Source organism: Arvicanthis niloticus, chromosome 6 (genome assembly GCF_011762505.2).
Source record: "Arvicanthis niloticus isolate mArvNil1 chromosome 6, mArvNil1.pat.X, whole genome shotgun sequence".
NCBI classification, from domain to species: domain Eukaryota; kingdom Metazoa; phylum Chordata; class Mammalia; order Rodentia; family Muridae; genus Arvicanthis; species Arvicanthis niloticus.
This window is the reverse complement of record NC_047663.1, coordinates 52325078-52343565: the sequence shown is the minus strand read 5'-3', so window position 1 is coordinate 52343565 and position 18488 is coordinate 52325078. Positions and strand designations below refer to the sequence as shown.

The 18488-nt window shown below is 48.5% G+C and overlaps 1 protein-coding gene and 1 long non-coding RNA gene across 7 annotated transcripts in view; one reads left to right on the top strand and one right to left on the bottom strand.

The window, feature by feature from the left end:
- Positions 1–18488, bottom strand: part of Dnah2 (dynein axonemal heavy chain 2) — a 121417-nt gene that overhangs the window by 11443 nt on the left and 91486 nt on the right. For all 6 annotated transcript variants that reach the window (XR_013111242.1, XM_076936524.1, XM_076936526.1 and 3 more), the window contains exons 59-74: positions 18292–18431; positions 15815–16025; positions 15563–15679; positions 15255–15396; positions 14045–14214; positions 13730–13846; positions 5934–6098; positions 5292–5417; positions 5018–5166; positions 4877–4943; positions 4591–4741; positions 4260–4408; positions 3956–4089; positions 3633–3777; positions 3297–3496; positions 1031–1157 (exon numbers count right to left, since the gene is read on the bottom strand). Coding sequence is in view for 5 of the 6 variants with exons in the window: in XM_076936524.1 (XP_076792639.1) it covers positions 1031–1157; positions 3297–3496; positions 3633–3777; positions 3956–4089; positions 4260–4408; positions 4591–4741; positions 4877–4943; positions 5018–5166; positions 5292–5417; positions 5934–6098; positions 13730–13846; positions 14045–14214; positions 15255–15396; positions 15563–15679; positions 15815–16025; positions 18292–18431 (2310 nt within the window). In the remaining variant the exon portion in view is untranslated. The remainder of the gene's footprint in view (positions 1–1030; positions 1158–3296; positions 3497–3632; positions 3778–3955; positions 4090–4259; positions 4409–4590; positions 4742–4876; positions 4944–5017; positions 5167–5291; positions 5418–5933; positions 6099–13729; positions 13847–14044; positions 14215–15254; positions 15397–15562; positions 15680–15814; positions 16026–18291; positions 18432–18488) is intronic.
- On the top strand, positions 1472–4353 carry LOC143442771 (uncharacterized). The gene is made up of 3 exons (XR_013111248.1): positions 1472–1685; positions 4039–4110; positions 4215–4353. It is a non-coding gene; the product is annotated as an uncharacterized LOC143442771 (long non-coding RNA).

The following is an 18488-nucleotide window of genomic DNA, read 5'->3' as shown; positions in this document are numbered from 1 at the left end:
CAAAGCAGCCCGGTGCCAGGCTAGGCAAGAGAACTACCAGGAATTCAAGGTCAGCCTGGGCTATAGAGTGAGTTCTAGGCTAGCCTGAGCTATAAAGAGCCTTATCTTTAAAAAAAAAAAAAAAAAAGCCACACTTACGCAATAAGAATGTATAATTGCTATGTTTTAATGAAAAATAAAATGTATTTTAAATTATCTCTTCCCCTGCCCTGCGTGTGTGTGTGCGTGTGTGCGTGTGTGTGTGTGTGTGTGTGGTGTTGGTTTTGTGTGAAGCAGAGTGAATGCCGAGTGAGGAGACTGAGACAGGAATCCAAGATGGATGCAAAACCACCTTTACTGAGGGATGGATGGGTGGGGGTGGCATTCCATACCCATAAAAGTTAAAGTTTAGGAGGCTGATGCCCTCTGGTGGTTTAGTGGCAAAAATAGCTCCAAACCCACTGTTGGCAGACCTCTCCTGTCTGTCCTGCTTTTAAATAAAAATCTGGAGTTTTTCCGCCTTTGGTGTGTGTGCACACGCATATGTGTGTGATGTATGTATCTCTGCTATGTGCAAGTGTGCAAGTATGTGAAGGCCAGAGAATGATGTTGGGTGTCTTTTTCTATTGCTCTCTATTTATTCCCTTGAGATCAGATCTCTCCCTGAACTGGAGGCTGGCCAGTTTAGACTAGGCTAGGTTAGGTGGGTGGTAAGCTCCTGGGATCCCGACCATCTGTCTTCATCTTTCTCTGTCCCACTGGGGTTATACGTACATGAAACACCTGACTTTTTCTTAATTTTTTAAAGGAAGACAGCCAAGTACACCTGGGTCTCATGTAAGAGGTGATCAGATGATCAGCTTGCCATAGGTACCAGGAGTCACATGACAAGTCAGCCCCACACCCCCAGGTGCTCCTTGTGGTCCTAGTGAGGCTTTCTGTAGATCACCTGGGAAGCCTATGCTCCTGTGCTCTGACTCTGGAGTCTCCCACACTGGCAGCATCCCCACTTTGACCCCCATGCTGGGAAGTGCCCCCCCAACCAACTCACCACACCCCCACGCAAGAAGAAGTTGTACTCGTCCATGTTGAGCTTGCCAGACGTCTCTAGGATTTTGGCACACATGTGAAAACTGAACAGAAGCTTGTGGCGCTCAAAAAGGGTTCGGCAGATATACCTGGGAGAAGAGGACAAGGAAGATGGAGGAGGTAAAGGGATGTGGGGCGAGATGCCCAGCACAAATACTCTGTGCAAAGGTCACACAGAGCCTTACACAGAAGGACTATAATCAGCTTCTAACCCAAACTTCCTGGAAACAACCAAGGACTCAGGGGCCTTGAGAGATTGAGTTTTCTGTGTTCATCCATAAGTAGGCATTTAGTTCCATTTAAAAACAAAACATTGATTATTCTCTCACTATCGTGCTTGGCACTTTGCAGCCCTAAAGACACAGATAAGTAAGCTATAGTCTAGATCCTTGAGGAAGTTACAGCTCAGCAGGGAGGCCTCGTGCTCTGACACAGGGACCCAGAGGCCGTCATGATGAGCTCAAAGTGGTGTCGAGGGACTGGAAGGCATGGTGCCCAGCTGTGTCTGATCCTGAGAGCAGGTGTCTTGAGGTGTGTAGGGATTATCCAGTGATAGGAGAGCAAGAACTGAGTGTTCCAGGAAAGACCCACAGCGCAAGAAAGCCCATGGGGAAAAGGTAAGGGTTGAGAGTTGGCAGCGCTGCCCAGGCAGCTGGTGAGAAACTGGGGTAGGTAGATGCCAGGTCACAGAGGGTTTGAGGGATCCCTCAAGATATAACAACCACTACACCGGGCAGTGGTGGCACACACCTTTAATCCCAGCACTTGGGAGGCAAAGGCAGGTGGGTTTCTGAGTTCCAGGCCAGCCTGGTCTACAGAGTGAGTTCCAGGAAAGCCAGGGCTACACAGAGAAACCCTGTCTCAGAAACAAACAAACAAACAAACAAAAAAGACATAACAACCACTAAAGAGTTTAAGCCAGGGGCAACACCAACTGGAGCACAGTAGGAGAGACACGGGGCAGAGTAACCTACTGGGGGATGCTGTGCAATTCCTGTGAAAATGTGCTCCAAGGGTGGGGCGCAGAAATATGCATAAGTAGAACCCAGCAACTGCCTGGAGCTGGTCAACTACAGTAACTCCAAGTTGCTGATATGGTGTGGGGTGGCATGGGTATGACATGGCTTGGTAGCCATGCCATTCAAAGAAGAGGACCCTGGTAAAAGAGGGTGGATCACACATTTGACCTGAAACAAGCTGTACTTGAGGGGTCTGTAGAGGAGTCCAGCAAGAGCAGTTAAGGACTCTGCTGTTCAAAATGTGATCCACAGGTGACCGTGGTGGCTTGGCAGCTAAAAAGCTTGCTGCCAAGCCTGGTGGCCTGAATTTCATCCCTAGAGCTCACGAGCTGGAAAGAGAGAATGGATTCCTGCAATCTGTCCTCTGACCTCCACAAGCTTGGTGTGGCATACGTGCGCTGTGGCATGTGCAAGCTGCCCACCACAAATAATTAGTAGATAAATGTAAGGTTTAAAAATTAAATGAAAGATGAAATAGATCAGGACCAACAACTCCCTGGAAGCTGATTAAAGGCGTAGAATCATATACCCTCCCCCCTGGACCTCCTGAATCCCAACCTGGAGGGGCGAGGTAGGGTAGAGGGAGGGGGATTGATGTTGTGTGTATGTGTGCAGATCTATGTGTGTGTTCATGTGTGGTGGCGAGTATGCATGTATGCATAGTGCATGTGGAGAAACAGAGGCCAATTAACTTTCCTCAGTTTCGCCCCACTTTATTTTTTGAGGCAAGATCCCTCACTGAACCTAGAGCTCCTTAATTCAGCTAGGCTGGCTGCCTGGGATGGTTCAGGCACCTGCCTTCCCGCCCCAGTGCTGGGATTACAGGCACACAGCACTGTACCCAGCTTTTGTTTGTTGGTTGGTTGTTAGGTTTTGTTTTGGGGGTGTGGTGAGACAGGGTTTCTCTCTGTGTAGCCTTGGCTGTCCTGGAACTCACTCTGTAGACCAGGTTGGTCTTGAACTCATAAAGATCCACCTGCCTCTGCCTCCGGAGTACAGGGCTACCCAGCGAGTGCCCAGGTTTTCATGTGGGTGCATGGGATCTAGAGTCAAGCCTTCATGCTTCCAAGGGATTTACCCACTGAGCTCTTTTCCAAGCCCCTACCCCCAAATTTGTATTCAACACCACCACTGCCGTGGCACCATGCTACAAATAGAGAGAAGTTTCAGCCACCCGAGTGCCCCCTGCTTTGTGCGTGGTCCTCAGACCTGTAGACAGCATAGGTGTGGTAGTCGTTCAGATACTCAATGCGGTCCTCCAGCTTATTGCTGCGATGGCTCTTGTCGATGCTGAGGATGAAGAGGCCGATGTAGGCGTCCAGCGAGAACTGGTACATGGGGTCAATGCGCCCCATGTCATTGAGCACGAAGAACAGCACTGAGGCCCGCTGGGCACATGGACGATAAGCCTGTTGGGGTCAAAAAGAGTCAGGATGACAGAGGGGCAGGCACAACCACAACCGAGAGCTCAGGAAGGAAGGGGTCTCAAGTGAACATGATTTAAGTTGCTTCTCGGTGGCCAGACTGGAGGGTACAGACGTTCACCTCTCGGGCCAAGTCAATGTTGATCTCTGTGGTCTCACTGGTCTCCAGTTGCTCCGTCACCTCCGTGGCCGTTATCTTAGATGTCTGAAGGGTATTTACCAGCTGCACATCATCCAGCAGAGAGCCTGTGGCCTCATTCAACAAGCTGGGGGGAAACACACGAGAGCCACACGGATCAAGGCATTTGAAGACTTGACTGGAGGGAAAGGATTCCTCTTGGCCCCTAGGGCGCTAGTTGTGTGTGGGGGTAGGCTGGTTGGATGCCCATTGGGAGCAGATATGGTGGGTGAGCGTGGTGGTGGTGGTGGGGATGATATTCTCACCGCAGGATTTCATCCTCCAGTTCTTTGAGCTTTCTCTTTCCGGCAGCGATGTTGATGACCAGAGAATCCTTCTGTTCCTCCAGCTCTGGTCGTTCCTTCCGAACCACAATGCCCAGCAGCTGGGCTTCTAGGCCCTGAGGAGGTCAAGACTCAGGGTAAGGCTCCCCTGACCATGGCTTCTCCCCTTGCCACACTTTTAGACTTCCCAAGACCTCGTCCTCCCATTGCTCAAGTTTGGCCTTTTCTGTGTTTCTTACAGACTCTCCAGCCTTCCTGCTTCGGCCTAGCTTCAGCCCTCATCTACCTGCTCCTTTACAGCAAAGTTGACAATGGTGGTCTTAGCTGAGGTCTCTGGACTGTAGTGGGGGTTGGAGAGCTTGGTGGTGAGGTAGAAACGGAAATTGGGATTGTATTCCACCTCCTTGTCACCAATGCGCATCAGCATCCGACCACCTGCATCCGAGGGAGGACCCGTAAGGCTGCTGCCCCAGTCCCCTCTTACATCTAGGACTGTGACTCGACTCGGCCTGCTCTAAAGGCTTTACTAAGGCTAATTCATGGGATTAGCCAGAACGAGCCCCCACTTCCCACCCTACCGTCTCTAGGACCAGACCACAATAAGGCTAGGCTCTGACCAATTCGAGCTACAGATTTGTTGAGCACTGGGTTGAGCGTGGGGTCCAGATACTCCTGCACATTCTGGAGTAGCACTGGAAATCCAAACTGGATGGCATGTTCTAGAACTCGAAGGTAATCATGCATCTGCAGGTCGATGATCTTAAGGCCCTAGAGAGCAAGGGGACGAACGGACGGATGGATGAGAGCAGCAGGGAGGACCACAAGAGCCAAGAGCAGGACCTTGAGAAAAGACTAGGCTTGGGACTCTCCTGGGGCAGCCCAGCCAACCACTCAGCCTGATACCTGGTTTCCTTCCATGTTCTTAATCCATTTGAGGGCTTGGGCCTGAGGATCGATCATGAGGGCCCACCTGAAAAAGGAAGCCCTGTCAGAAGACAGGCTCTGCTGCTCCCCTGCCTCTCCCCTCCCCAACATGGCTCTCACCTGTTGCCCCTGGTGACAATGATGCCATTCTCAGTAGAGAAGGAATCTGAGGGCAACCCCTGGATGTTCCAGTCCCGGACTTTGGTGGGATTGGTCAAGAAGTTATCAATGGCAAAGCGAGGTGAACAGGGAACTTGAAGCTCCCAGATCTGAGGAGAGAAAAACCTGAAAATTCAGCCAGAGCCCAGCAGCTCTGTCTCTTGCCTGCACACTACAAGTGCTTCCCTGTAACCCCCACCACTACCACCCCACCCCCGCCCTGGGCCCTTCTCACCTTCTTGATCCAGATTTGATTGACAATCTCATCCCGGTAGTTGGTCAGGAAGGGTCCCATGTAGGACAAGAAAGCAGCAGCAATCAGACAGTCACCCACCAGGTAACCCAGATCCTCCTCCAGGCCCTGGTGTATAGAGGGAGGTGTAAGCGCCTGGGGCCTCAGACCTTTGGAGATAAGCTGAGTGTTTTGGAAGACAGTCTCCTTTGCTCCTTTGATTCTGGACTAGATCAAAGCTAGTCTCCCCTTTCTAAGCCCCTGAGGGCTGAGAACTCAATCACTCTGGAGCCCTGGCCTCTGACAGTGATGTGTGTGTGTGTGCTAATTAGCTACAGATAAGATCTGCCCCTTGCAAGGAGCCAGGAATTCAGTGAAATAGAGACAAGATGACCCCTGTCTGTTATCTCTCAGGAAGACAAGCTGTAAACCAAGAGCCTTCCAGTTCTCTCATGGAACTCACCCTTCGTGGTCAGGAAACCATTCCCTGTATTTTCTCATCAAATGTGAGAAGGGGAGGGATTTCTCCTCTCGATTTTCTACAGCCATGTACCCTTGTTTTCCCCAACCACTGTCTCTCAGGGGGCACGGAGACAGACCTCTTGAGTGGCGTGGGAGAGCAGCCACCGGGACGACCCATGTCACCTGCACAGTCTCTTCCCATCGGGCCTTTTCACCAGCTAGCCCCGACACCAACATTCCTGCTCGCTCAAGCTTCAGCTCCATCTCTTCTGATCTCTTCCGAAGCTCCTCCTTCTGTGCCAGCTTCTCGTCATACTGTTTCTTCAGCGTCTCCAGTTTCTCTGCCACCTAGGAATGATTGGCATGTGGGGGATGAAAACACAGGGCTCAAGGGAAGGCTGTTTTCAGTCAAATCCTGACATTGCTACTTGAAGCGGCCTGTCCTTGAGTCGGTTAATCTCTTTGAGGGCCAATGAAGTTGACTTAGTCCTCCACACTCTCGCACTCGTGCACATACACATGCACACACACACACCGAGGTGCACATCTGGAATCCCAGCACTCTACAGGAAAGATGGGAGGCAGAAACAGGAGAATCACTGAGAAATTCAAAAGCTAGCTGTCTCATTAAGGTAGAAGAGGAGCCCTGGACTGTAAACATCCCATGGTCGCACAGCTCATGTGGCACAGTTTGTGTTTTTGAGGCTCTGTTTCCCTTATGTATGAAATAATCCGACATTGAAGTATATCAAGGAGGGACAGGGGGAGGGATGAATATTATGTCAGATGAGCTTCATTTTGTTCCCTTCCTTCCTCTCTCCTCTTAAAGCCCAGAACTGACCTGGTCACTATGCTCAAGCACAGGTAGAACACAGAGACCTCTTGAAGCATGGTAAACAACATAAGAGGCTGGGGACGTAAAGTAACTCGGTGGTGGAGGGCATGCGCCAGCAGGCCCTGGGGTCACTTTCCAGCACAGTAGAAAAATAAACACAAACCACATAGGAGAAGCAAGCAAGAGAACTCTGGCGGCAGAGCTTGCTCTCCCAGGAGACTCCTGGAGACTGACCTCAGCAGCTTCCACTCAGAACTGTTGACAGTAGCTTTCCAGTTAATGGTGGGAGGCCAAGTGGGATGGGGCGGCCTGGAAACCCAGCACTCGGGTAGCCGAGGCAGAATGATCACAAGTTCATGGCCAGCCTGGGTTACTAAAGTGAAAATGGTCTCCAAAAGGGGGTGTGGATGGGAGGAGAAGAAAGCTCGCCTGTGAAGCAATCTTTACAGCCCTCAGCTTCCATAGGGAGAGACATCCATCAAACCCCCCATGACATGGATCACAACAGAGAAAACAGAAATTAAAAGGATATCAGGATTTCTATTAGAAGCAATGTCATGGCTGGATCATGTCATGGTGAATGTATTTTAATACCACCTGAAGACCAACTGTGCCAGGGTTGGAGAGATGGCTCCACATTTAAGAGGACTTGTTGATCTTGAAGAGGATCCAGGTTCGATTCCCAGCACCCACATGGCAACTCACAAGTGTCTGTAATTCCAGTTCCAGGGCATCTGATGCCATCTTCTGACCTCTGTAGGCACCGGGCACTTGGTACACACACATAATGCACATAATACAGGCAATATAACTTGACACAGAACATTTCAAAAGAATCTTTTTAAAAATGTTTAAAAGACTTGAAATATACTTTGAGGTAAATCAATTTTATGTGTTTTAAAAACAACCACAATAAACTCGTCTTTAAAAAAAATGTGTGTTTTCCACACCCCTTACGGTGGTAAATGTTCATTGCTTCGGTTGTTTCTCTTATGTCATCTATTGATGGAGGCTTCCTCACTAAACTTAAATTCACCGTTTCCTGATGACTGAAACTCCAGCAAAGCTAAGTGCACGATGACCTCCAAGACCCTCATTACCTCAGGCACGACTGAGTTTCTACTGTGGTCTTAGGCAAAAAATCATTAGTGGTTTGAGGCATCACTTTGTTTGGAAGCTACACATGACCTACGAAATGTTTACGTTTCTTTTTATTCCTAAATGGTGCTCATTGAGAAACTTGACTTTGAACTAAGACAACCTTTTAGCTCTTTAAAAAAATTTTTTTTTCTGGTGCATAAATTTAATCCTAGCACCCTAGAAGCAGAGGCAGGTGGATCTCTGTGAGTTCAAGGACAGCCTGATCTACAGAGTGAGTTTCAGCACAGCCAGGGATACAGAGAGACCCTGTCTCAAAAAACCAAACACATTTTTTTTCTTTTATTCTTGAAGATATGACATTTTTCCCACCTTTTCCTCCTCCTAGAGCAGTGGCCCTCAGCCTTCCCAACGCTGTGACCCTTTCATAGTTCCTCATGCTGTGCTGACCCCAACCATAAAACTATTTTGTTGCTATTTCATAACTGTGATTTTGATCATTATAAAGGGGGTTGTGGCCCACAGGTTGAGAATCACTGATCTAAGTCCTCCCAAAAACTCCTCCTTGCTCTAATTCAAATTCATGGCCTCATTTTTCAAATAATTGTCATTTCCAGGCATATTTGTGAACATACATATACATACATATTCCCAACTATAACCCGCTCAGTCTCCACACTATTACTCGTGTGTTCTCAGGGCTGACATCTGATGCAGGACAGCACTGTGCCTGCCCCTCACATCCTCTGCATTCCTCAGGCTTTTGTGGTTTAGATGAGGTCTTACTATAAAGTCCTGGCTGTGCTAGAGCTCACCCATGAAGACCTGCCTGCCTCTGCCCACCCCCACCCCCCCATACTGAAATTAAAGATATGCACCACTGTACACAGCTATACCCTTTTTCTGGGAAAGACACACTAGTTTAGGAAAACTACTTTATCTTTTTAAAAGGGCACACACGGGCATTATTTATTTCTTTATTTCAATGCTGTGGTGTTGGGAGAAGACTCATGCATGAAATTAGTACCCCCCAAAAGAGGCTCTGTCGTGAATGGTGGCTCCTACTTGAAACTCCAGGAGAATCTCCACAAGTTCAAGGCCAGCCTAGTCTTCCTAGAGAACCATAAGTTACCTAAGGCTGTAAAGTGAGACTATCTCAAACCAGAAAGATGAGGAAGGGGGAGACAACAGTGAGGAGGGAAAGCAGAGAAGAAAGAAATGGTGGCAGCAACAGCAGCTGCTTGGCCTTCCCAGGCCAGCAAGACTTGGTGAGTAAAGGGCCTTAATGATAAGCCTGACAACTTGAATTCAATCCCCTAAGCCCTTAGGATGGAAGGGAAGGAGCAACTCCTGTGAGCTGCCCTTTGGCTTCTACACACACACACACACACACACACACACACACACACACACACACACGTAATTTTAAAAGGAGAAAGGGGGACTGGAGAAGTGGCTTAGCAGTTCAGAGCATTCAGATTGGTTCCCAGCACCCAGAACACCCACTAGGGCAGCTCACAGTTGTCTAGAACTCTGCTTCCGGAAAATCCCACACCTCTGGCCTCTGGGCGCTGGCACGCACCTGCACGAAGCCCACACAAACACAGAACTTCTTCGCTTGTTTGTTAGTTTGTGTGAAGAAGCTCCTGCCAGGCTCCAGGGAATTACTTGAGAGGCTGAGGTAAGAAAATAACAAGTGTGAGGACTCAGGGCTGCAGAGTGAGTTTAAGGCCAGCCTGGGCAATGGAAGGGAGAACCTGTCAAAAACATTTACTGAGTCCTAGAGGGCTGGGAGCATGGCTCATTTGGTTTGAAGGCTTGCAGAGCATGCACAGAGCATTGGGTTTAATCTCAGCAGTTGGAAGTTGGAGGCAAGAGGATCAGGAAAGTTCAAGGTCATCCTTGGCTGTATATCAAGTTCAAGGCCAGCCTGGGCTAAAGGAGACTCTGCCTCAATTAAACAAAACAAAAACTAACACAAGCAAGCAGGTCACGTGGCCTGGAGGACAGATGACGTCCAAGATGACCCCCAGTCCGGTACCACATAGCACAGGTGGGGCATAGCACTCCTGAGATGACCCCAGATACCCAGAGGCCCTGGGTGCCACTAAGAGGAGCAAGTAAATGGTGGACAGAGGGCAGAGAAAGAGAAACAGAAGGATGTAGGCACAATGAAGAGAGGCAGAACTGGAGACTTGAGGGTGTGAGGAACAGTCTGATGTGAGTAGCCAGTGATGTCACCTGGGACCATGATGATGTCCTGGCCTGTGCCACCACCAAGTTAAGAGCTGGATTTGTAGCTCTGTAGTAGAAGGGTATATTACCACCAAAGGCTAGGTGGACATCCCTGGTCTAGGCTGCCACTTAGGGCCATGTTTGTGACTGAGAACTGTGTAGAGCTGTCCCTCCCCTCCCCTAGGCATCATGGAAGAGCTGGCCCCAAAGGTATGGGAACAGGAGAGCTGTCCTTGTTCATGCTGTACAGTGGTATAGGCAAGGAAGAGATGCCCTTGCCCCTCTCCACCTACAGCAGGCAGGAGATCTGGTCCTAATGTCAGAAAAGTCCCGGAGCAGGAGAGCTGGCCCTGCCCCTCAGCAGCCGCAGCACTGAGGAGAGCAGGCCGTGCACCTGACCTGGGTGGCACACTAAAGCTGGTCCTCCTAGCATGGGAACAGGTGGGCTAGCTTTGCCTCTTGCCAGATCCCACATTGGGTGAGCTAGCCAGGGAAGTGTTGGAGAGCTGGCCCTGGTGGGTTGGACTCAGGAGAGCTGGCAGATTGGCAGACTAACCCATTCATCTACCACCCAGGCCCAGATCCAGGGCTGTGAGTTGGCTCACCCCAACATCTACCCCATCTCTGAGCTGATGGAGAGTGTGAAGGGGCCAGTCCTGCAGATCCAAAGCTGCTGGATCTCCATGGCACAGGGCAACAACAGGAGATCCAAGAGGAGTCCTGGTGAGGACCCAGTATTGATGGTGTAGCAGAAACCAGAGGCCTCAAACTAGACCAACCCATTGTTGTGATGAACATTTACAAGCAAAGACGTGCAGACAAATGGGAATACTGTGTGATACACTGTTACACACTACAGCTTTCAGATGAGATGTTTCTTTTTTCTTTTGTGAGGGAGGTTGCAAAGGTGGATATAAAGAGATGGGGAGGTGAGTGGGATTGGGGTGCATGATGTGAAATTCACAAAGAATCAATAAAAAGATTTTAAAAAGCATGTAAAAAAAAGATTCATTTGACTCTTAAGTTTCAGAACCTTTATCAGCAACAAAGAAAAAGTGTTGTTTTCCCCCATCTGTTCACTTTTTCTTGTTTTTGAGCCAGGGCCCTCACCATGTTGTAAACTTGAATATCTGGGACCAGATGACCACCCCCACCTCCACACACACACACCCCCCACTGGGCACACAATTCTCTTGCTTTCCCCTTACCAAGCTGTTGCTGTTGAGCACGTGTGGCTCATCCACTAAGAGTCCTAACAGAGTGAACTCTGTTTACCCATGAATCACTGGCAGCAAAGGAACTCCTGAGGTTCCATTGTTTAAATACAAAGGAACAACTTAGGCTTAATTGCTTGTCCCAGGATGTGACTCATCTAGGTGAGAAACCTTTCTAAGGGGGTTGCCTCACCTGCAGCTATGACTTCCTGCAGCTATGACCTCCGGGGAAAAGAGACAGTGAGGGACGAGGCGGTCTTAGGGCTAGGAGGGGCTTATGACAACAGGATGGAGGGATGGACAAGTGTGCACAGACAGATACCTAGGATGGGTTCTCTGCACAGGCAGAACCGGAAGAGGCCTTGAGGGCAAGCTGTACTTCTGATAGTAAAAATGACCATAATGGGAAGAGACAGAGACCAGCTATGTGCTTCGGTAGATCAACATGGAGTCACAAACATGGTGCCTAGCTCTATTGACAACTAACCTATAAGTAAACAAAGAAGACACCAAACAGTATGTGTAATGTGAATGTGTCTGTGTGTGCTGTCTTACTGTTCTATTTCTGTGAAGAGACATATGACTTAGGCAATTTATAGAAGAAAGCATTTAATTGGGGGCTTACCCTTACTCTTTTAGAGGGTTAATCTGTGGTCATCATGGTGAGAAGCAGACAGGAGCAGTGGTTGATCCACAGGCAATAGACAGAGCAAGCAAGCAAGAGGAGAGAGTGGAAGCAAGAGATGATGACGGAGACAAGTATGGCCTGGCATGGGCTTTGTTTTTTGTTTGTTTGTTTTGTTTTGTTTTTCATTTTTAAATTGAGACAGGGTTTCTCTGTGTAGTCCCAGCTGCCAGAACTCACCATGTAGACCTTGAACTCAGGGATCCGCCTGCCTCTGCCTCTGCCTCCCAAGGGCTGAGATTAAAGGTGTGTGCTACCACTGCCTTCTGCTCTGGCATGGGCTTTTAAAACCTCAAAGCCTGCTGCCAAGGACACACTTCCTGCAACAAGACCACACTTCCTAATCCTTCTAATCCCTTCAAAGAGTTCTACTTCTTGCTGACTAAGTATTCAAATATATGAACCAATGGGGCCATTCTCATTCAAACCATAGCAAGTATGTAAAAGTTGTATGTATGCTTGTGCATTTATGTATGTATGCTTGTGTGTGTATTTGCGCGTGCACGCGCGTGCTCTAACTGATATTAATGCATGTGCAAGTGCTCTCACTGATATTAACAGATCAATTTTGGATAGGTGGACAAGATTTGTAAAAATTGGCTACTCATTCATGGAGAGAAGTTGGGTGCTACAGAGAAGAAGGTGGGAAAGAATCTTTTAAAAATGTATTCTTCTCTCATGTATTCCATCCCAGCTGCAGTCTTCCCTCCCTCCCCCCCCCCCAACTCCTCTACTCCAGATCCACAGATCCACTCCACCTCAGTTTCCCCTCAGAAAAGGGCAGGCCTCCCAGGGATACCAACCATATATGTATGGCATACCAATTGAGAACAAGACTAGGCATATACTCCCAAATCAAGGCTGGATGGGGTGACCCAGTGGGAGGAAAGGGTTCTAAAAGCAGGCAAAAGAGTCAGAGACACCTCCACTCATACTGTTAGGATTCCCTCAAGAACACCAAGCTGCACAACCATAACATGCATGCAGAGGACCTGGGTCAGGCCCATACAGTCTTCCTGATTGTCAGTTCAGGCTCCCTGAGCCCCTATGAGTCCTGGTTGGTTGATTCAGTGGGGAAAGATTTTTTTCTTGTGTATTCTTTTGTACCTTTTGAATTTCAAACTAACTAATTTCAATGTGAGTATATTATTCAGGGAATGAAGTTATTTATATTTTATTTTGTTGTAATTGTTTGAGACAAGGTCTCTCTCTATAGCTCTGGCTGTCCTAGGACTCACTATATAGATCAGGCTGGCCTCTACCTCAAGGAGATCTGCCAGTTTTTTCTTCTAAGTGCTGGGATTAAAGTCGAGCACCATCATATGTGGTGTATTATCTAATAAACCTATGATTAAAAAAAATGATGGACAAGGAGAATCCTGAATTCTTTTGATAATACCACTTGACTGTTCTTTATGCTTTAATAGTCAACTGTGTACATATCTTGTAGGACTTTGCCTGGCTTGTCTACTCTGCACATAGTAACTAACCCCAACTCCAGCTCCTGGAAAGCCCTAACCTGGCCCCAGTACAGACACCCTCCTGCTGTTCCAGGCCAGTAGTTGCCATCCTGACCCTACTGATCCTCCTCCACCCCCATCCCCCACCCCCCACCCCCATGGTAAACTGACTCACAGCCCATATGAAGTCAGTCAAAATCCCACAAAGGCTGTGACAGAGGTAACCTGGAAGGACTCCTGGGCCTACAAAGACAATAGGGCCCTAGGAGCCTCTCCCACTATCTGCAATCTCCTACGCTTCAGACAGATCTAAACATTACATAGAGCAGGGAGAGACAGTGCAACACCATAGGACAGCAGAGTCGGGCATGGAGTTAGGTGGAGGACCACGGTAATAAAGAGCCAGAGACAGAGAGAGAAATGGCTGCAGGAAAGGCCAGGGTGAGGCTCACCTCTCGCAGCTTCTCCTGGGCCTCAGCTAGGGCTGCTTGTTTCTCCTGAAGCTGGGCCATGGCAGCATTCATTCGGATCCGCTTAGGCTCTACCACTCGATACAGACGCCCATACAACTATGAGAAGACAGCAGGCATCGGGGACTTCCGTCAACCACCAACCCACTTACCTGCCAACCTCCTTCTTTCCCCTCTGCACCTGCCACACATTCACACATACACACACACACACACACACACACACACACACACACACACACACACACGGCTTCCCCAGGACCCTCTCCATTCCCACTCACTTCTACCATCACCTACCTCCATGGCCCGCACCCACATGCAGAGGGACTTAGCAGCCAGGGAGACTCTGCCTATGATGTCAGGCTGGAAGTCAGGCTGGGCACAGTAGGCTCCGATCTTCTTCAGCACCTTATCTGAGATGTTGTCTTTATCAAAGTGGATCAGTGACTTGATGAAGTTCTGCTCCCCTGAGGTACGATACCGCACATCATGTTTCAGTTCCCAAGGACAAGATATTTGACCCTGTATAATCTTGCTCCTTCCTCTGGTATCCTCTCAGCCCCCAGAGCCTCCCAGTCTCCTCAGCCTGGTCTCCTATTCCCTCCCTTAGCAAACTCAGTTAAACCACCCAACACAGCATTCTTTCTATGTGCTTTGCACTTTCTTAGGGGCAAAAATTACTTTTTTTTTTTTTTTTTTTTTTATTTCCCTGCAAGCTACATTCTGCTGTGGGAACCCAAAGCAGAGAAAGCCACTGAATAAAAATAGAGCCCAGAGGCTAGCGAGATGGCTCAGTCAGGAAAGTGCTTACAACACATGCATCAAGACATGAGTTCAATCCCCAACGCTTAAATAAAAAGCCAGGCATGGTACCAAGCACCTATAATCCCAGCATTGGGGAGGCAGACAGGAGAATCTCCAGGATCAGTCAGCCTAGGTGATCAGTAAACCCCAGATCTCAGTCAGATTCCCTGTCTCAAAAGGAAAAAAGGGAAGTGGTTCTTGAGGAACAACACCCAAGATTGACTCTTGGCCTTCATACCGCATGCACGCACATACATGCACATGTGTGCAAGCACGGGCACACACACGCACACAGATGCAAGCATGCAAGCAATTATATGCATATGGAGATACAATGTACATACTTGCACATACACATGGAGAAAAAGTAAAGGAGTGAGACAGAGCCGGACAAAGAGAAACAGACAGAGAAGAGTTGTTTCTCATTTTCTGCTCTTGTCCCAAAGGGGCACCAAGGCATTCCTGTCCTTGGCTGTTGCCATGCATTTTAATGGCTTCAGATCAATGTTCTTTTGATTGTGGTGCGAGGAGCCAGCTTCTGCCCTGTCCTAAAGAATTCTAATGCATACTTAGGTCTTCTCTCCCTCTTAAGCCCTGTGGTCCCGAGGGTCTCTGCAGCACTTCCGTGAAGGCCTGATGCCCTACACTTGATCAATAAACACTGGACAAATGGAAGCCTCTTCTCACAATGCCCTTGGCTTACCTAACTGTCGCTTTGCTTCTGCCCACGTGGGCTCATTGCCTCGAAGAATCATGACTGCCTGCATTACAATTTCCACCTGCGCAGGGGGGCGTCCGTAGGACTTGATCTCACCAATATCCTTCTTGTTCAGAGACTCTAGGGCCTGAGCAAAGGGACTGACTCAGAGACCTCAGACGGCAAGAAAGGACCTTCCTGGACACAGCCCAACTGAGATGTCACCTTTCCCCCTAACTTCCCCACAGACCCCAGGGTCAAAGGCGGCTGGCCCTATCCCCACTCCTGGCACCATCTAGTGCCAGCTCTGGTACCCGCATGGCTTCTTCAAGGGCGGGCAATGCCTCCTCTAGATCCTTCTGGGCATTGTCGGCCAGCGCCTGACACTTGACCTCCTCAATAGCGATCTTCTCACTATTGGCAGTGACAGCCTAGAGATGAGAAGAAAATCAAGGGTTTCGTCTGTGTTGAGCAGAGGTGGGAGCCATAGGGCTGGTGAGAAGGAAGAACAGGAAAACTGAGAACGAGGCAAGGGGGTGGGGTGACTGCAGGGCAAGACCCATGACCTTCTGCTGCTCGTCGGCCTCCCGCTTCTGCTGGACAATGATGACCAGGTACTCCTCACACTGCTTCTGGAACTCGGCCACCTTCTTCTTGGCGTCCTCCAGCTCCAGCGACATCACTTCCACTTTCTCCCTAGTTTCATCAATCTTGAACAATCCAGTTCGAAGCTTATTAGCTTGGTCTAGCAGCTCCTGTCGCTTTTCTCCCAGAAGCCTGCAGAGGAAAGAGCTTGTGGTAAGTTGCATGTATGGAGAGACTCGGAGGAAGGAGGTGTCAGACATAATCTTCCTTTCTCCGATGTCTCGGTTATGTGCCACGCCCCCTTACTTGCCACTTCCTGCCCTCACATACACAGACACATAGGCTGGTCAGGTCTTTATTGTTTCCAACAAATTCCCCACAGGTCTTCTAATTACTCTGATTTATTCTCTATACCATGCTTGAAATCAGCTTGTTAAATACCATTTTGACATCACTTCCTGTACCTAGGGTTCTTTTACCGCCCACACAATGCAGCAGGTGGCTAGACCATAATGGTCCAGAAAACACGAACCCACTCAAAGAGGCAAGTGAGCCCCCCTTTAGCCTCTCTCCGTGTAGGAGGAATTAATGGGGCCCCAGTCTTGTTACATTTCTGTTGTTTAAAGAGAAGCTAGAAATCTGATTTTTTTTTTTTTTTTAAAGAAAGATGTGGGTATATCCTGGACTAAAGGGTTTATCAACATGTTTGGCATTTAAAAAAGGGCAGAATGTTGGTATGTCCAGGAAGGCAGGGCTGGCATATTTCTCTTAAGTAGTGCCTAGCACACAGTAGGTGCTTAAAAATACGTGATAAATGGGTGAATTGGTGTTGACTGTCATTCTTACAAATTGATTGTTTATCTATTTATTTATTAATAGGCAGGGTTTCCCTATGTAGCTCTGTCTGTTTTGGAACTGGACCTGTAGACCATGCTGGCCTTGAACCCAGATCTGCCTGCCTGTCTCCAGAGTGCTGGGATTAAAGATGTGTGGCCGATGCCTAGCACAAATCGCCGCCGCCCCCCACACACACACACACATTGATTAAAATACCCAATCCAGGTAGACATGGTGGGTCATGCATGTGACCCCAGCACTAGAGAGGCTGAGGCAGAAAGATTACTACCAATTTGAGGCTGGTGTCAGCTACATAGTGAGTTCAAAGTCAGACTGGGCTACATCCCTGAAACATTGTCTCAAGAGAAGTCACATAAGAGAAAAACATCCTTTATCACCCAATAAAGGTATGCTACAAAGCGCTTAGCTCAGCTAAACTGGAGTGGGCAGATACACAGGAAAAACAGCACGGGGCTTAATCTCTGAATCTAAACTGGGACTGAGGTTTTAACCTGTAAGGATACGATTCCAATTCCAAGTAGACAGTAGAGGATTAAGCTAAATTCTAGGACATACAGTCATTTGGGGGGAACTGCTTGGTTTGTGAGGAAATCTGCCCACACATCTGATTATCATAGTGAAATGCTGGGTTGGGTGGTAGAGTAGAAAAACACTTCACATTTTCTGTTTTTTTTTTTTTTATCTGCTTTGCTTGCTTATCTTTTTTCGTTTTGGATGGATTTTGCTTTGAGGTAAGGTCTCACTCATATACTCTGAGCTGGCCTTGGCTGGCGCTGAACTAGAGCCCCGTGGGTCTTGATTATCCTGCTTCTGCCCTCCAGGGGGCTGAGATTACAGCCACTGTCACCATTGTGAGGTTTGCACTGTGGTAGGAAAGCAAACCTAGCATGTTGTGTGTGCTAAGACACACATATAGATCTGTAGCTCTAGCCCTGTCTACTTGTGTAGTTTTCATTAGATTGATTGATTGATTTTTGAGACAGGGTCTCACCATGTATCGATCGATGACTGGCCTAGTACTCACTATGTAGACTGGACTGGTCTAGAACTCTCAGGGCTCTCCCTGCCTCTGCCTCCTGAGAGCTGGGAACAAAGGCATGAGCAACCATTGCCAGCCCTTGTGCATTTTTTGAGATAGGGTCTTTGTACGTAGCCAGGCTGTCCTTGAATTCATAATCCTCCCATGTCAGCCTTCCTAGTGAAGGGAATCTCTAGGCATGTGTTACCTTGCCTACCCATTTCACAGGAAAGGCCATTACAGGGGGAGAAGAGAGGATTACAAAGATTATGATAAACTCCCACATAAACTATGGTCTGAAAACCACAGGACATAAGGATAGGCAGGGTATAAGTGGTGTTAGAATCTGGGGACAGGACGAGGGAAGAACTCTAGGAAAAACCTTTTCAACAGGAGTTCCTCTTGTAATTCACTTCCAGGAATAACTAAGACCCTCTGCATACCTGCCACCCCCACAGTGACCATGGCCTCCAGCCTGTCCCCTTGGCCAGATCCCGGATATTTTCCAGGACATCACTTCACCAATTAACATCTTCGAAAGACACCAATACCCTGGCCCTCCGTGTCTCTCGGCTTTCGTACTTTTTATATCCAGATACGAGCTCCAGGTAGTTTGTGGGTGTGACGTAGTTGTATCTCCGCAATTCCAACAGCATTTTCTGGGAATACTGAGCCACTGACCAGTGCATCGTGACAAAGATTTGGGCCACTTTCCTGTGGATCTGAAGCCAATAATATAGAATGGGAGGTCAAGGTGTGGATCAGGGAAGGAAGGGGAG